This window comes from Palaemon carinicauda, chromosome 21 (genome assembly GCF_036898095.1).
Source record: "Palaemon carinicauda isolate YSFRI2023 chromosome 21, ASM3689809v2, whole genome shotgun sequence".
Classification (NCBI taxonomy): Eukaryota; Metazoa; Arthropoda; class Malacostraca; order Decapoda; family Palaemonidae; genus Palaemon; species Palaemon carinicauda.
In genome coordinates this window covers 16,443,626-16,463,439 of record NC_090745.1, presented here as the reverse complement: position 1 = coordinate 16,463,439, position 19,814 = coordinate 16,443,626, and the positions used below count along the sequence as shown (strand labels likewise).

General features: G+C 38.6%; 1 protein-coding gene across 2 annotated transcripts in view; it reads right to left on the bottom strand.

Annotated features, from left to right (window-relative positions):
• LOC137615189 (dynamin-binding protein-like) overlaps window positions 1–19,814 on the bottom strand; it is a 228,203-nt gene that overhangs the window by 22,157 nt on the left and 186,232 nt on the right. For both annotated transcript variants that reach the window (XM_068344831.1, XM_068344832.1), the window contains exons 17-19: window positions 14,119–14,307; window positions 8,850–9,027; window positions 7,770–8,263 (exon numbers count right to left, since the gene is read on the bottom strand). In XM_068344831.1, coding sequence (XP_068200932.1) covers window positions 7,770–8,263; window positions 8,850–9,027; window positions 14,119–14,307 — 861 coding nt within the window. The remainder of the gene's footprint in view (window positions 1–7,769; window positions 8,264–8,849; window positions 9,028–14,118; window positions 14,308–19,814) is intronic.

Here is a 19,814-nt window from a genome sequence, read left to right as displayed (position 1 = left end):
TAAGTTTCGAGCCGTCCGTACTCTGTTGAGCACTTGCCTGATCAATGCGAAGGGAGGAAAAGCGTACACGTCGAGGTTGTCCCATTTGTGTTGAAAAGCATCTTCCAACGCCGCCTTTGGGTCGGGGACAGGAGAACAAAATACGGGGAGTTGTGCGTTCAGTCTGGTTGCAAAGAGATCCATCACTGGCGAGCCCCATTTTTGAATGATGAGTCTGGCTACCTCTGGGAGGAGGGACCACTCTGTTCCCACTACTTGTCCCATCCTGCTGAGCCCGTCGGCTAGGTCGTTCTTTTTGCCTGGAATGAACCTTGCTGAAATCACGATCTGTTCCGACTCGGCCCAATCCAGGATCTCCAAAGCGAGATCGCACAACTCCTTCGATTTTAGACCTCCGTGTTTCTTTATGTACGCTACTACAGTGGCGTTGTCGCACATCAACGCCACTGCGTTCCCCCTCAGAAGATCTACGAACTGTAGGCAAGCATTTCGGACTGCCTTCATCTCTAGGACGTTGATGTGCTGACCTTTCTCCTCGTCCGTCCAAGTTCCTCTCGTTGTCTCGTTGAGGAGATGTGCCCCCCACCCCTCTTTAGAGGCATCTGTGAACAGAAGCATCTCGGGAGGCTCGGTTGCGAAGGGCATCCCCTTGAGGGTATTCGACCGACATAGCCACCACTCCAGGGAGTGTATTGTCTCTGGCAGGACGGGAATTAATTTGTAGGGCGAGTCCACTTGGTTTCAGAGCTCCTTCAGGTTCCATTGGATGCTCCTGAGTCTGAGCCTCCCTTGGGGAATGAGTTTCTCCAATGACACTAGGTGCCCTATTAACCTTTGCCCGTCTTTGGCTCTCCTGGGTTGCCTCGAAAGGAAAGGCAGGAGGATCCATTCCAGGTTGTTTAACCGTTTCTCCGACGGAAAGGCCCTCACTAGTCGGGAGTCCAGCATCATCCCCAAGTAGGTCATCCTGGTGGAGGGAGACAGATTCGATTTCTCCAGGTTGATCGTGATACCCAGATCCTTGCAGAATTGAATTAGTTTTACTCCTTGCTCCTTCAAAACTTCCTCTGAGGAGGAAAGGAGTAACCAGTCGTCCAGGTATCGAATGAGGCGAATACCCCGCTCGTGAGCCCACACAGAAACTGTCGTGAAGACTCTCGTGAATACCTGGGGAGCTGTTGACAAACCGAAGCAGAGGGTCTTGAACTGCAGGATCTGGGAACCCCACTTCACCCGGAGAAACTTCCTGCTTGAGGGGTGGATCGGGATTTGAAAGTATGCGTCCTTGAGGTCTATGGACATCATGTAGTCCCCTTCCCTCAAGGACTGCAAGACCGACTTTGGGGTGTCCATTTTGAAGTCCATCTTGCAAACAAACTTGTTGAGGGCTGACAGGTCTATCACCGGTCTCCAACCCCCTGTCGCTTTCTCCACCAGAAAAAGACGACTGTAGAAGCCTGGGCCTGGATGTAGGACCACTTCCACCGCACCTTTCTCCATCATGGTGGAAACTTCCTCCTGAAGGGCCGCCCTCTTCAAGGGGTCCTTGGGTGCTAGCCACTCCGCCAGACTGGCCGGGATCAGAGGTGGAGGTTCTGTTAGGAACGGGAGTCTGTACCCTTCCTTCAGTACGGATACTGTCCAGGGCTCCGCACCGTGGGCCCTCCATGCTTGCCAAAAATGTCTGAGGCATCCCCCAACCTGAGGCTTGGGCAGGAGTAGGGGGCCTCCCACTCTATCTCCTGGAGGAGCGGCCTGAACGCCCTCTCATGGACGCTGAGTAGGCCGTCCTAAAAGAGGCAGACGCTGCTGGGGCTCCTCTACGGAGGGGCTGCGGTGGTTGAGCCCAAGAGGTAGATGGAGCGTCTCTCCTCGTCTGGCTAGGAGAGGCATGAGAAGTAGAGGGGCCATCCGATGTTGTCCTCCTGTAAGTGGGCCTCCTCACGGAGTGGGGTCTGGGTGCACCCACTTCCTTCCTTTTCAAGACCTTTTCCATGACCTCCTCCAGCTGTTTCAACGGAAACAGGGAGTCACCCCACACAGGCAGGCTCCTCAAAGCCCTTGCCTCTCTGTCAGGGATTTTCCGGGAAAGCTTGGCTAAGACCGTATCCCTTTTCCTAAGCACCCAGTTAGCTGACAGGGCAAGAGACTGGAAAGTCAGGAACTTTAAGGTCTTTCCCCCGGAGATGATGAGTTCCTTCAGGAGGTCTTGGTTCGCAGGGTCTGTCAAGTCGTAGGTGGCTTGAACACCTACCACAGTGGAGGCCCACCAGTCCAACCAGGAGGCGACGTGGACTAAGTCCTTGGACATCTCCTCCATCATCGAAGCCTCCGACTGTGAAAAACAAATCAGGGCTGAGGCGGCTCTGTCCTCCGGGGCACCCTGACTCAACACTTCAAGGGAAGACTCCATTTTGCAGGCTCCCGGTCGCTGCCCCTCTGGGACATAAAACCTACTCTGGGACCTGAGTCCCTGGAGTAACTTTGAGGAACTCTGGGACTTGGGGGCTTCGGCATTGCCCGCCACAACCTTGTCCATGTGGGCACGGCCCAGGACCAAATCCCTGGCCACAGGCAGCGCCAGGGAGGGTTTCTGCTGCACGGGGGCCTCCATCAGTCAATTAAGGCTGGAACGCCAGGCATCCTCGTCGGCGGGAACAGGTTCCTCGATCCGGTGATGCCTCCGTATAAGACCTATCACCCTCCGATATGCCGAGTCCTCGGTTGGGGAACCTTCACTGTCGCCAGCAACACCCTCCATCTGAGGCCGAGGTGACGGGCCGACGGGCAGCCCCACCTGTCGCTGTGGCTCGGACTCGACGAGCACCTCCCTGTGGTGGTAACAGTCTGTGCCGACGGGAACCTCCGCACTAGACCTAGGTGTCGGGACGGGAATCGCCGTGTCGGCGAGGACTACCGTCCGTAATACGTCTTTGGGCAAAGAGGGCGAGACTTCCGTGGGCTGGCCCGACGGAGGAAGCCGTCCCTGCGAGTCCAAGGGCCGAGTCAACTGTGCTGACCCGACTAGGCTGCCCGTCTGAAAACGTGACTCCCCCCGCTGGGCGGGTTGAGCCGGAAGCTTCGCGGCCTTACGCCTACCTGAAGAGGCCTTCTCGCTCTGTTCCTTGCGAGGGTCATACTTATGCCTGGCAGAGGGCCTCCGTGGAGAACCGTCCCTGGGCCGGCGACTCGGAGAACGCGGAAACTCGTCGAAGTCCTCGACCCTCCTGCGGGGAACGAAGACCCATTCACCTTTGGGGGACCTATTCCTCCTGTACTTCCTCCTCGGGGACCTGGAACGTCTTCTGCTATACCTTGAACGTGACCTCGAACGGGAGCGCCTGCTCCTGGATCTCTCCCTCCTCCGACGGCGCCTCCTCCTCGCTTCACCCTCCGAAGAGACCGATGAGCCGGCCTCCGAAGACCCCGACGATACGGCATAACCTGACCGACGGACGGGCTCGAGGGCAACGGAGGTCTTCACGAACTGTTGAGTTCCGGAGGTCGAAGGTCGCAAAAACGAGTCAGGAACCGCCGACAGAGGGGCTGGAAGGGAGGTCGGCCGCACCATGATGGGGAACCAGGAATCGAGGCCATCCTCCATCCTCAACGGGGACCTACCTGGGGTTTTCAGGAGCTTCCACCCGAAGGGCTCCCCTACCGTCGAGTCCAACATATCCTGGACGCCATCAGCTGCTGAGGTACCTGAAATGCAGGCCCAAGACGCGGGCGAAGAGACAGTAACAGTATTACTACACATGGGGTCATCGGAGGAGATGTGCCCCCCAATCACAAGGGCAGAGTCCCCAAGACCCCCAGACAAAGCACTTTCAGGCCCCCCACTAGCCTGTGAAGATTCAGCAACCCCCACATCATGAATATTAGACTCTTGGGGAAGAGCCATCGGCACCTTCCCCGCAACGGACTTACCTCGCCCCTACCCTGGGTAGGGGAAGAAGGAACAGAAACCTCGTCAGACCTCCCACCTGGCGACGGCAATGGCGAAGAGATGCTCGCCTTCCTGGGGGACCGTTTAGAGGACTTCTTTTTCTTTGTGCTAAAACGAACCCACTGGATCTCACTCCAACTAACACACTCCGGGCACGTATCCGTCGGCGAGCACACACTACCCCTACAGGAAGAGCAAAGGGAATGCGGGTCCACCTCCGGCTTGGATAGGAACGCTCCACACGACTTCCCGGCTCTAGGCCCAGGACAACGGCGGGTCTGCTCCATCACAACACAAAACCACAAGACACAGGAATGCAGGGAAAGGATAAGGAATACACTTGGGGAAGCACAAGGGAATCACGCAAACACGCGAGAACACAAGGGAAAGCACAGAGATACCACGCGGGAACCACGTGGGACACACGAGTCGGGGACACAAAGGATCGCAAGAGAATGGAGAGCGACGGGATGGTATCACGACGCGACCAGAGAACTTACTGACGAGCGAGACCCAAGCTAACGCCGATCTAGCTCAGGACTACCCTCAGGGCACGTTCTCCTTACGACTGAGTTAGTCCCCACAGAAAACGGAAGTAGGGTAGACTACACAAAACTCTGGTCGGTTGAGAGGAGATTCCAGGTACCTCCTAAGAAAGTAGTTCGAGGTAAGTCTCTGTGTTGGAACAAATATATATATATATATATATATATATGTATATGTATATATATATATATATATTTGTGTGTATATATATATATATATTTATATATATATATATGTATATGTATATATATATATATATTTGTGTATATATATATATATATATATATACATATATATATATATACATATATATATATATATATATACAGTATATATATTTATATTTATATATATATATATATATATAAATATTTTATATATATATATATATATATTTATTTATATATACATATATATATATATATAATATAATATAATTTGTGTATATATATATATTTATATATATACAGTATGTATATATATATATATATATATATGTACATATATATATATTATATATATACTGTATATATATTTACATATATATATTTATATATATACATATTTTTATGTATTTATATATATATATATATATATATATATTTATGAATACATATATATATTATATGAATATATATATATATATATATATACATAAATATATTATATATATATATATATATACATATATATAGTGATTGGAGACTTCAATGCTAAAGTTGGAAGAAATAATCAAGGGGTGGAGAATGTAATGGGTGTCGATGGTCTTGGCGAAGTTGCAAATGAAAATGGAGCACATTTCATAAGTTTCTGTTCGGCAAACAGTCTTGTCATTGGAGGTAGTCTTTTTCAACGCAAGAACATCCCCAAATATACATGGACTTAACCATGTGGCAATTACAAAAATCAGATAGATCACATTGCCATTAAAAAAGAGAGAAGGAGGACTGAGAAATGTAAGAAGCTATAGAAGTGCAAATATTGGTAGTGGTCACCAGCTCCTCATTGCCACACTGAAATTAAAACTGAAAGCACCCAACAGAAAGATGGATAGAATAGCTAGGTTAGATATAACTATGCCTTTAGAAGAAGAGCACAAACATTTGCAATTTAATGTAGGAATCGATTTGCAGTCTTAGAAGCTTTAAGAGACGAAGAACAGACAATTATTGAGGAATGGTGTGATATCAAGAACATATATCAGTCAGTTGGTAGTGAAGTCTTGAGACACGCAGTTACAAGGAGAAAGCCATGGATATCAAATGTTACTTGGGAGACTATAAAAAGGAGACAAAGACAGAAATTGATTGTTGAAAGTTTTTGATGAAATAATGAAAATTACAAGGTACAGCATGCTAAGTATTCCAGTACTGATAGTGAGGTCAAAAGGGAAGTCAGGAATGACTGGAGAGAATATTTAGACACTAAAGCAGATGAGGCTGGCTATGCTATGCTATGAATTTAGGAACTGGCTATGGTGTAAGAATTGCTCATATAATTATTAATGAAATCTCGACTGGGGCAAAGAAGAACCATATACCCATCAAAAAGAGATAGCTCTGTTATAGTAACAGAAGATGAAGAAAGACAACGTTGGATGGAACACTTTAGTGAGGTTATGAATAGGAGATATGAAGGGAATAATTTGATTGATATACCTGAAGCTGATGAAGACCTTGATGTGCCTATGAATGAATTCAGTGTGTTTGAAGTTGAAGCTATCCTCAAAAAACTAGAGATGGAAAGCGCCGGGATACGATGGAATAACTGTGGAGATGATACTGGCCGTAAATGAAGTGACTCACAGACTACTTACAAGATTATTTTGTAAAATGTGCAATGAGGAGGCAAAACCTGATGAATGGGATTTAGAAGTGTTGGTGAAAATAGTAAAAAAAAAAAGGAGACCTGATTGATTGTAATAATGAGAGGCATAACACTTGGGTCAATTGCTATGAAAATATACCGTATAGTATACTAATTCTAAAGAGACTGGAGAGTAAGATTGATGAAAAGCTGAGAGATGAACAAGCAGGATTTAGAAAAGGTAGAAGTTGCACTGACCAAATTTTCATTTCAAGACATACAGCAATGCGTAGAATATAGAATCCCCTTTTAATGGCGTTTGTGGACTATGAAAAAGCCTTTGATGATGCGCACCGGCCAATTTTGTGGGGAGTCATGCGTTATTATGGAATTCCTCTCAAATATGTAAATTTGATCAAGTCTGTTCATGAGCATAACAAGTAAAAAGTTAATGTTAATGGAGTCATATCAAATAATTTCCAGTGAACAGTGGAGTACTCCAAGGAAATGTGTTGTCACCTATGTTGTTTATTCTCCTCATGGATTTTGGAATGCTTAGAACAGTCAGAGATGGTGGAGAATGATTCGATTGGATTGGTGAAAGAAATTTAGCAGACCTAGAGTATGCTGATGATGCTGTCCTTGTTAGCAGAACACCGCAGGATTTTTAATGCTTGCTTACCAGAATGCCTGAAAAATCTCAGGAGGTTGGGCTGAAGATAAATAGAAGAAAGACAGAGATGATGAGAATGGAGTATGCAATGGAAGATGAAATATCATTGGAAGGAGAAATGATTAATGAGGTAGAATCATTTAAGTACGGTTTTTAGGAACTATGATCTCCAATACAGGGTCTTTAGAATTGGAGTTTAGTGAAAGATTGAAATAAGCAAATCAGACAATGGCTAGGATAAGTAAAATTTGGAAATCAAATTGCCTGAAATTACATATAAAAATCCAACTATATATTACTTTAGTGAGATCGGTGTTACTCTATGGACATGAGTCATGGTATGACAATGAAACAATCTCCAATATATTTAGTAGATTTGAGAACAAAGCCCTCAGAAGGATATTGAGAGTTAAATGGCAAGGCAGGATTAGAAATGAAACTATAAGAGATTACTCAAGTGCCATATGTTGATGAGATCATGATGAGGGGTAGATGGAGATGGTTTGGGCATGATCTTCGCACTCCTCAAAAGAGATTAGTTCACCAAACGTTCAAATGGGTCCCACAAGGCACTAGAAGAGTTGGAATACCCAGGCCTACATGGTTGAGGACTATGAAGCGCGAAGTAAGAGATGATGAATGGAGAAGTATTGAATTAAAAGATCAGGATAAGGGACGACTGGCAAAATCTAACCGAGGCCCTTTGCGTCAATAGGCGTAGATGATGATGATGATTCATGTTGAAATAAACTTTCTTTCATACCTCTGGGTTACTAAAGTAAAAATACAACTCACCTGTTCAATTTCTTCATAAATATTGCTTTCTTCTGATACAGGTGAGTTGTATTCATTTGACTGCTGTCTGTCAAGGGGTGGGCTATAATAACTTTCTGGTTCCTGTCTATCAATCCTGTCGTCACAAGATTCTCTACGCCCAGGCTTGCTAGGAAGCATGGTCTGAGTTGTAGGAGGGTTAATCTCCTGACCCATTGAGTATCGTGGCGGGGGTTGTTGCCCATTTCGAGGAAAACTGATGCTCTGAGGAGGTCTTGGTGGTGCTGAAGTAATGGTGGGAAAGAGGTCTTCATAACGCGGAGGACGCTCAGGCAAAGGTGGGGTTGGAGCAGCACGTGGTAGAGTTGATGGCCTTGGAGGTGCGAGAGGATTTCCCGGCGTTGGGAGGGGAACTGCTGTGTTAATAGATGATGGAAGTGCTGTTACAACTCCTGCTCTATTCTCAGGTCCTTGAATATGTCTGAGACAGGAAGCTCTCACAAATCCTTTGTTATCTGTAGGAAAAATTAATGATTTATTTGCTAGTATTCTGAGATAAAAAAATACATTACAAATTTTATATGCAATGAACAATTAGGCCCTCTTCTTTTTATGATTTTTTTTTTAATCTTAGTGATTTTAGTTTGACACAATTTTAGGGACAGAGCGAAAGCTGAAGCCAAGGTCCAATTGTAAATTTTATATACTATAATTACAAAAAAACAGCTATAAAGATATTTTCAATTGTATGTCTGGTAAAATTAATCTTAATTTATATCCAATACAGTAGTATGATTTTCACCTAATAAATAAGTCCCTTATAACCCTGTGGTGTCAGGCAATAAAAAATTAATATCCCTTATGAAAAACAATATAATATAGTACATACTGTACTTTACTTTCCATGGTTTTTGCCTAAACAGTAGATAATAATTTAACCGTCTGTATCACAACTTGTTGTGTTTGTTCAGCCTAATAGATGAAAAATGAAAATGAAAAAGTCAGAGAATTTAAAACTCTGTATGGAACAATATACAGTACTTTCCTTCACCTGTAATATCCCTGTACTGTACGTACAGTTTATGATAAAAAGTCTCTTACCTCCATCATCTACAAACCAGCGATCTGACTTGCCCAAGGGATCTTTGTTTTTCAGTAAAGCAACATGATCACCTGGATAGAGAGTAAGCTCCATAACTTCTCCCGGTGTGTGAACTTCAGCAACAACGTAAATGACGTCAGAAGGGTATTTGCTAAGGACCTTCCTTTTAGTACCACCCTAAAAAATATTCTATATCAATAACCACACATATGAAAATGACTGAACTTCACAATTTATTACCAGTCTTTTCCGAAATTTGATGGAAAGTGAACACTCTTATTATAAAACAATTTAACCAAACAAATAAAAAGTTTAATCGAGCAGGTCCTAATATTTTATCTGTAAATAAACTAGAATTAAAATATTGAAAATTCAGTGACTGAAATAATTAAAAGATCACAGGAAAATTTATGAAATATATTTGTGTAAGAGATTTGACATTTACTGTTGGTTGAAATAAGGAGAGTTATATAAAACATGTTTCTTATCAAAATTTAATTATAATCCATGTATTTAGGGACATGGGACAGTAACCAATACATAGAATATAAAAAAAAATTAACAAACAGGTTATTTCATTGTAATGAAAAATCCCCAAATAGAGGGTTTGATACTATTTGAATCATTTCAATTTCATTCATTACTTCACAAAGTTTACTGCATATCTACAGATGATGGATTATAGTGATCCTAGACATCCAAAGATAGGAATTGTCACACTTAATCTGGTCATGGCAAAAGCAACTTTTCTGTTTTGTATGCATTCTAATTTTCTTTAATATCTAATGACCAAGGGTCCAACACAGGCCTCCAACATTTACACAAACTTCGTATCACTTTCATATTGAGCTTAATTTTCAATGTTCATGGCAATAGTTTTACTGTACATTTGACTGATGGCCTTCTATTTACAAAAGTATATTTTTTGTGGTGGCACTCTTTCAGTCCTGTCATTAAAATTACTGGAAATATTACAGAAAGTTTTCCACTAAAAATAGAAATGCTGGATGTTACTTAGAAAGAATTGTTGTATTAGAAGCTATGCCAGTAACTTTCACATAAGGAGATTTAGAACAACCAGTTTGAACTATATAATGAAGACTTTTGCCTCTTATAATTTACTGTTTTGCTAATGATATTTATAAATACATTTAAGCTCATGCCTCGTTATCTTTTATCAATAGCAGATACAACCAGGAATCACTCTACAAACCAAAGAAAAAGGAATTTTAATGATGAAGGACTAGTGAACCTTGAATTTATTGATACAATAAATTTATCAGCTCTAACAGAAAAGGCTATGAAATAATTAGTTAAAATATATCTCTTTGGCAATTAGCTTTTATATGGTAAGCCAATTACTCATATTTAATGCACTTTGAACAGTTTCTGCATTGTGGTGGTTATTCATTATTCATTTACTTCAAAAATATTTAAAAAACATCAAAGCATGTTTTCCAACAAGAAAATTCATAAAGGAAAGCCCAAGGGAGGTGCCATAAGCAGATTTCACAGTGTTAACGAAAGATTAATATGAGTAATAAAGTGAGAGAGAGGATTTTAAAAACCATTACTGTAAAAGAAAATTCAAACTCAAGCTCAACAAGAGAAAATAAGGAAGTCTAGTTTAGGAAAGAGGACGTGTGGATGATGTGGGGAGGAGTAGGAATTAATGCAGTGGTAACACACTTAATGCAACACTTTAGTGCTGCAAGAAAGACCTGGGATTGAAAAACCCAAAGTAGCAGTTTCAACATTGAAGCATATATGAGGTAATAGTCGAGATGGAAGAAAACTCTACTGTATTGTAAGGACAGGCCTTATGAGACAGAATATTCAAGTTACCTATGTGACAAGTAATGCAGGAAATAATAAAAAAAGGCCGTAAAAGAAAAGTGACAACTTAAACCTTGTGAAAAAATGCAAGATTACTGGTAAATAACTTCTTTAATTAAGATACAGGTACTTACAAAGAAATAAGACAACTTTAAAAAGGTGTGACTATGTAAGTCTGAGATACATGGCTGAAATATACTATGAAGATCACATTACAAATGAAATGTGGCTGAGCTATGGTATCTGCAAGCTGGAAAATAAACATCTTTTGTGTGTATGATGAGGATGGCAGAGCTAAAATCAGTCATACCAGTAGTTGATATAGACAAAGACCAAGAAGGGTATAAATGAAAACTGGAAAATTTGGAATTGAGGAAGTGCTCATGACAGAAAATGTAGGAGATTACTTGGTGAAATTATAGCCCCCTAGGAATATTTATCACAAAACAGTTACTGGTGATGACGGGTTTGAAAATGAAGTTAATCTAAGCTCTTGAAAGATAACTTTTACAATGTTTTGGTTACAATGGCATTTCTCCTGATCTTGTAATTTACAAATCAGCAAACTCTGGAGGCTCACCTGAGATATCAAGAACTAAAGAAAAGAACACTAACTGATAAATACATACAGCAAGGGGTGACTAATCCAAAACAATGCGATCACATGAAAAGCCGATTAGCTTTCATCTGATGACAAAGAAATAATGAGGTTGGTCCGAAGTCAGTCATTCTAGCATCACATGCTGCCAGGAGGCCAATGATGTATGACAGGGGCAGATCAGTTGTATTTTAGTTTTACTGTCAAGATGTGGTAACGTCCCTGACTGGTGAATGCCAGACTGGGATTAGAGTCCCACATAAATTAGTTAGTTTCTTTGGTTGCTGCAACCTCACCATCTTTGTAAGCTAAGGATAGGGCATTTGGGGGACCCTATAGGTCTATCTGCTCAGTCATCAGGAGCCACTGCCTGGCCCTCCTTGGTCCTAGCTTGGGTGGAGAGGGGGCATGGACGCTGATCATATGTATTATGGTCAGTCTCTAGGGCATTGTCCAGCTTGATAGGGCAATGTCACTGTCCCTTGCCTCTGCCATTCATGAGCAGAATTTAAACCTTTAAACCAAGGAGGTACAGTAATAGCATTATGAATCTTTGGTAAGAATCACTGAAATAATATGACTTGATAAATATATTACTCATGCTAACAAGGTTATTTTTGTACCCAAATTTGTAGTTTTTTTTATTGAAAATTTAAAGGATATTTTCATTTACCTGTACTTTCATATATAAAGTACCAGCTTTTCCCTTCAAACACAAACAAAATACCTGGTCTACAAACAGTATTGTATCATAGCGTAGTTTTCACCTCATAACTTTAAAATTAAATTTTTTTTTTCTTCACAAAGAACTGAACTATACACTGGAAATGAAAAAAAACTTCAGTTCAAGGAAACTTATGTGTGTTAGTCTTATAAGAGGTTTGCTGCTGTATATACAAATAGCAATCATATATTAACATCAATATTTTTGGTACCAATGGTAACTCTGGTATTGACAGCAGATATAAACAAGATATAGTACACAGAAAAAATATCATGAGAGACACCAATCACATCTATGTGCATTAAAGTATAAATTACTTATACTGTACATATTTAACAAGCTTAGAAAGTAACATTAAATGGCTATACTGTGATCAGTTTGATTTGCAAGGTTTTCTCAGTAGGACGGTAGACCAAAAGACAATCCTAATATTTTGAGACAAAGTTTGGGCTATTGATTATTTATCTATGCATATACTATAACATCTAAATGTGAAATAAGAAGGGATAAAAAGGATTAAATAAATAAATTAATAAAATTAATTAAAGCCTGTGATATACCAGTAACTCAATATTCCGTATAAATTCTTTCAAGTTCAGGGTATTACAATTTTCACCCAGTATATAACTTAAAGGTTTTGTCTTGGAGTAAATGTGTCCTCTGAAGATTAAAAACAGGACAATTGACTAAAATATGTTTAATATCCATTGTCACTTGAAAAGTATTACAAAGAGGGACTTGTCTCCCTTCCCCACTCATTAAATAAATATGGGTTGCATATGTATGGCCAATACGCAGTCTAGTTAAAATGATGTCATACCTCCTACTTGTAGAATTATAAGATGACCATTTATCCACCAAAGGGTGGATTTGTTTCAATTTTGTATTGGTGGTCACTTCAAACCATTGTGCTTGCCACTTATTCCTACAGTGAAAATGTATCTAAACTTTTAAGGTCTTTGTGAGGAATACTTAAGGTTGGATGGGTTAAGTAGCACATAAGCTTCCTTAGCTCCCTTATCTACTCGTTCATTCCATTCACCCAAACGTAGGCAGGGACCAAAAAGAAATGAACACGGATATTCTTCCTAGACAGAAGAAGTACTAACTAGTCCTGCAACTCTTGTACTAGATGATGAGCTGGCATAATTTATTTAATTGAGAGTAAAACACAATTGGATCTGTAAAAATTGTATAAAAACTATTTTGATTACCATTTTTAAAAATATGTGGACTGGGGAAGCCAGGGTAAACAGTGAGAAAATCAAATGCTGCCCTGGTTTTATTGTGGAAATCTCCTTGTGGAAGCCATGGTGAAGGGTGCAGAGCATTGGGATAAGAGAAACACAGACCTTTACAGTAGCTAAGCAGTAAATACTGAACAAGAGGATGGAAGTTTCTTTCTAATATCAATATCCCCCACCACAACTGCACTTCCAACTCCTGCAGCCAATTTGAAACCATCCGTAAAAACATTTTTCCCATGATGTTGAGCAGCTTGAATTAAAAATTCACTTTTCACTACCTCACTGGTAAGGTATTTTTCCCTCCTGCCGTAAAACATACTTTAACAGCTGGATTACACCAAGGCGGAGACTTGGTCTTTCCTACCGCTGCTATCTGTGCTGTTAACAAACCTACTTCTCTGGCATAATTTTTCAGTTATACTTCCAACGGCCTGGGCACTCTGGATCTGTTAGGAGCTCAATCTAAAGGAGCCCTAACATATTTACTATTAGGATTGTTTCTCATAGCAAGGGACCTAACTAAAAACCTTAAACTCAACTCCTCTCTACGGATGGAAAGGGGAGGCATGACAAAATCCACATGCAGACTATCAATGAAAGATGTTCTATGGCACCAGTGCCGATGCAGAGCCCCATATTGTGAACAACATCAAGTTTTTCAAATAAAGTCTTAGTAGCTGATCCATAAATTTGGCACACATATTTGAAAAAATCAATGACTGTAAGATAGCAATAACTGATTTTCATATACAGTATTGTACATTTTATCAAAATGAAGAAATAAAGTACATAAATTTAACCAACTGAAACTAAAATGTTATGATCAATAATTTCACATATGAAGATAGTATATCGGTACCTACCTCAGTAGCATTGTTCTTAACAGCATTTTCAATGGATTTCCTTCCCCGGGATTTGGTTCTTGGCAAAGACCGCTGAAGAGATTCAGCAGGAATAAAACTAAGGTGGCGGAACTCTCCTACTTGGTGTAGATACTTGACACGGAATTGTGAGAGCATTTCTTCTTCACCACTGTAGGTCAATCCCGGTATCTGAAAGAAAATGTTCAAGTTTAGACATACAGTACTTCATAAATAAAAATAGAAAAGTGAAAAGGACCTTTAACTTGAAAAGCTTCTGTGGTAAGGATATTCATTAGTAAAAAATGGAGTACAAAGAATATACTGCTTCTACAGTATATTAAATGGCCGTTTTATTTAACATAACTAACAATCCTTGTAAATATATATAAATATACCAAAGTAGTGACAAATAATAAAACGGTATATGCATTCAACAGAAAACAAGAGATAAATACTTGGTACAAAATTTTGACAATGTCAAAACACTTATGAGTTCATTTTTATTGACCAGACTATAAGTTTAGTTGTTTAGATCCATCAAAGTCTTACCAGTTAAGAGTCGATACAACCCTAGATAGACATATATGCATAAATAATGATCTAATATGGTTAATAAAATTAATATTAGTATATAGGGTTTCCATTTCTTAGGCTTAAAACCAAGATGAAAATTCCATTGCAGAAATGTCTGGCCCCACCAAAAGTTACAATCCAAACTCTCAAAAAGCAACCACGGCGGTAATGAAAATAATGTACCTTTGTAATGGAGGTAATAATAATGAATTAATACATGAAAAATATATGATGCAGAGCACAAAGAGACTTAGCTAAGTTGGACCCCAGCATGCCAGAAACATTGTCGGTATGGATCTGACGAGTAAACACTCTTTCATTAAATCTCCCACTAAATATAACCAGAATTATTCCAGGCATGTCTCAGTGTTGTAAGCTGTACTTGCATGTGAGAACACTGACTTTTGAAATTTTTTACCAAGCATAATGATTTCACAAAATATCCAGAGTGTCTTATGAGTTCTAATTTTGCTAGATTGCACTAAGATAGGCTAACAAACAGTTGGCCATTTTCTTTCATCACCTTACTTTTACCTTTCCTCCATCAACTCTCTTTAAAAACATGTACAGCAATATGTGCAGCCATGCTCTGATGCAACCTGTTTTTCTTTGTACAGTATCAAACACAATGAAAGCTCCAAAAAGATAGTTGCTATGTATCATCATATTTTATTTCATATTCCTAAGCATCAGTAATCAGTTAAATCAGTTAAACTTACTATTGAACTGTCCTTTATATGCAAGACGACAACAGTAATCTCATATCAGTATCATTTATCCTACTAAACAATAAAGTTTTATTATGACAAAGTCTTATTTGCTTTACATCAGCAACTAGAGCTTCAAACACTTAAGTTAGCATTATTGCCTAAACATGCAATCTTGCTACTTATTACTATTATCATAACCCTAGTTAAAAAAGCAAGATGCCCAAGGGTTCCAACAGGTATAAATAGCCCAGTGGGAAAAGGAAACGAGGAAATAAATAAACAACAACAGAAGAATAAACAATCAAAATAAGATATTTTGAGAAAAGTAATAACATCAAATAACATCCTTAACATATAAACTATAAAAACTTGAAAAAATGAGAGGAAGATAAATAAGATAGAACAGCATGCCCGAGTGTACCCCTAAGCAAGGAAACTCTAATCCAAGACAATGGAAGGCCAGGTACAGAGGCTATGGTACTATTCAAGACTAGAGAACCATGGTTTGATTTTGGAGTGTCTTCCTCCTAGAATACCAGCTTACCATGGCTAAAGAGTCTCTTCTACCCTTACCATGAGAAAAATAGCCACTGAACAATTACATTGCAGTAGTTAACCCCTTGAGTGAAGAAGAATTGTTTGGTAACCTCAGTGTTGTCAGGTGTAAGAGGAGAGAGATGAATGAGGTAAAAATGGGCCAAACTATTTGGTGTATGTGTAGGCAAAGACAAAATGAGCCATGACCAGAGAATTGGATCCAATGTAGTATTGTCTGGTCATTCCAGGGACCCAATGACTCTCTAGTGATAACATCTCAACAGGTGGCTAGTGCCCTGGCCAACCTACTAAACTACTGTAATGTGAAAATACAGACATAAGACAGTAAGCTACAGGTGGACCTAGTCTGCTCAACCATTATAAAATATTGTGTACAGTATGTTTTTTTTAATTGTTTCAAGTAGAAACGCAAAATGGAAATACTGTTTTCCTAGATTTTTGAAGTGCTACACTACTCAGATTGTATATGTGTTATTTCATCAATTCACTACTCTAGGCTTACATCATAAAGAAATGTATTAAGCTGCTGCTTCAATAATGGACTTGCCTTTACTGATAACTTATTTATTGAAGAATAACTTTAAACTGAGATGCAATTGCTATTCCATTTAGATTTTAGTGCTATGCCTCAGTTTCATCACATTTAAGCAAACAACATTACCTTCATCAAAGCTTTCTGGTTGATTTTCCAATTGTATAAAGAGTAACTTTAACAGTGAAAATGTATGGATTTCAGTTTGGCTTTAAAGCCAAGGGAATGTGAATAACTACAAATTGTTTTGTGCCATTAAGTATTTCGTATAGCAAAGTTTAGCCTATGTTAAATGGAATGTGGCGCAACGAGGAAAACCAAATTGTCTTCGGCTTATCAAGCTTTCTCCTTCCTTATATCATCTCAGCCATCTATAAACTATTGCTCTGTTTATTTGAAGTACATTACAGTATACTGTATAAGCAATAATATTTCTAAGAACTTTGGACTGATGGAACTCAATTATGACATTTCAGATTCATACAGAGATTTCTTCTCATATAAGTGGCATCATTTGAACGTTTCCACCAGTCAACTGGTTACATCACACAATCAGTCGTCTGTCCTGTCCATTTTCATGGTCTGGTTCATCATTGCTCGGTTATTATTTTTTCCTTTTAATAAATGGTATCTTTTAAATTATTAAACAACAATTTTGTACACGCAACATTTGCTAAACGTTCTTTATCCTTTTGTTTGATAGGACACTTTCCTTTCTTTGCTATGAGCTGAGGTGTTAAGCTATGCCCACAAATGAAGCCTGGATAATTGTGGTAATTACCATTTTTGGATAGATACATAAAAAAAAAAGTTAAATTTGATCATATTTCTATTTTTTGTCTTTCTAAATAGGTCAGCCTTTAATTTTACTAATGATTACTTTCCTTCTAATTTTCTTTGAAATCTAATTTTTACATTTAAATGTGGACAATAACTATGTCTGGTTTTGGTTCCTTAGTAAATGAAGTTTCACAATGTGCTAAAAAAATTTAAGATACTGTATACTGTATGCATTATTTTCTCAAAATCTTGACATATACTGTTCTGGATTAAAGAATTAAATCTTGTAAAATATATTCTAGCCATAATTTATGAATCTTATTTTTGTCTGAATAAGAATATTTTCATGTAAAACATTAGAGTTGCCAACTAGTGACTTTAGAATTAAAACCTCTGACTAATGTTGCAACAGTTTTGAGCATAGCTGTACAGAAGTAAACTCTTTGAAAAGGGTCTTAAAAATATACAACATTGTATATGTACATAGTAATAGATTAAAAAATTCAGATAAAAAACATCATAGATAGACATATCATCAAACATTGTATGCACTAATGTATTGTACATTACTTCCCATTCACTAGTTATTACATGCAACTTTTACGAGGTAAAGTATTGTAAATGTATGCAGTCTGTATGTCAGCTAGAAAATGCATAATTTACATTTAACTTTTCTAGTGATTTTGGGTGAACTTAAACTACCAATTTTTTTTCCATAGTCAGTCATATCATGTTATCAATAGACCTCACTCGACCGCTATCCAGAAATTGCTCGTCTATTTTTAGATAAAGCATTTTAGAAATTCTATATTGCAAATATCACAACATAACTTATAAAAAAATAATACAAAGCTATTGCAAATACAGTATATATATATATATATATATATATATATATATATATATATATATATATATATATATAAAAAATTATCAGTTCAATGTTTACTGGTAAAGAATATTTGCTCATTTTATCTGTAAATTTCCCATGAATGATTGTTTCATAAGTAGAGTACAGTATTCAAATGTGAAATTTTGTCCTTAACTTTCATATTTCTATCATACAGCAAACCTTAAATGCATATGCATTTGTTGTAGCCTAACACAGATTTTTTTTTGTATGTCAAAAGCTTATACTGTACAGTGCAGGTAATCATTACTTAGATGTGTGAATTGTAACTTCAAGTCCAGGCTTTCTATTAAATATGCTAAAATGTTTTTTCTGGAATATTTCACTCATTTCTAATGAGTCTGGGTACCTTTTACCCCATCCAATAATGTACGATCATTTTAGTTAATAAACACAGACAGGGATTAATGTTTGATGACACCATACTTCAAACACAGTGATTAACATCTACTGATATATTTCATTACTATGACAAACACATATATACAGTAATGTAGTTAATTAACACTAAAAGTGACTTATGTTTGATGATAAGTGTATTTTATTTTATTTTTACCTGTGCAAAGAAAAAACAGGAGAGCAATGATTGATTACCAACAGCATCATATTTGGTAGCTAAGCCGGTTTTGGGGCTACGATCTAAGTAAGTTTTGAACAAGGTTAGGGTCCATGCACCTTGATAAGACCAGTAGCTTCCGTTTGGCAATAACAAGAATTCCTCTACTAGGATAAATGAAGCATGCCACTGATTCTAAATGATGAGGTCAAGTGTAATGGACTTTACACGGCTAGTAACAGGTTTTACATTATGAGCAGATTTAACCAATACTTAATTAATTAACCAAAGGAGTTTGTATTATGGTTGGCTGAGGTAGTAAACCTCACTCCATGCTACTACTGATTCTATCTGAAAAATCCCGATAGGTGAGCTAATTTATCACGTATCAAAGACTTGATCCAAAGCTGCCTGGTCTTTATATTACATTTCATCTGGAAGTGTATCATTGATAGAGATTGGGAATGATATAGCATCAAAAATTCATCACCAAGATACAATCAGAAAACCTGAACCAATCAGCTACATAGAAGCAAAAAAACAGACCAACCACACAAACAAAAGAAAAATTAGACAAACAAATGAAAAAGTAGACCAACAAGCAATTTGAAAACCTTAATAACATGCATCAAAGAACAAGGATTCAATCCTGCTGTTGGTTTGTTCCACAAATGATAAAAATTACACTTCTACTGACACTAGATACTGCTTCTGAGATCATCAAACATGGACACATGGACAAACAAAAAACTTCTGTATTTTAGTCCAAAGGTCTTTATTTTATATGAAACTAGATATCTAAGAATGGTGAAAGTAGTAGTCTCTTAGTCTCTCATAAATTTATTTTATCATGTACAGTATTTAAAGGAGGCTGAAGCTTTGTGATTGCTGTAGGAAGCTGTGTTGTGTAATGAATTCAAGACTCCTCAGAACACTACACAACCCTAAATATGTAGTTCCAAATAAAAATTTAGCAATAATATTGTCAAAAATTTCAATAGACGAAAACGTATACTAATTTGAAAAAAATCAAGAAGACTGAGGAGTTCAAAACTAAATTCTTATGAGTTTACAGAT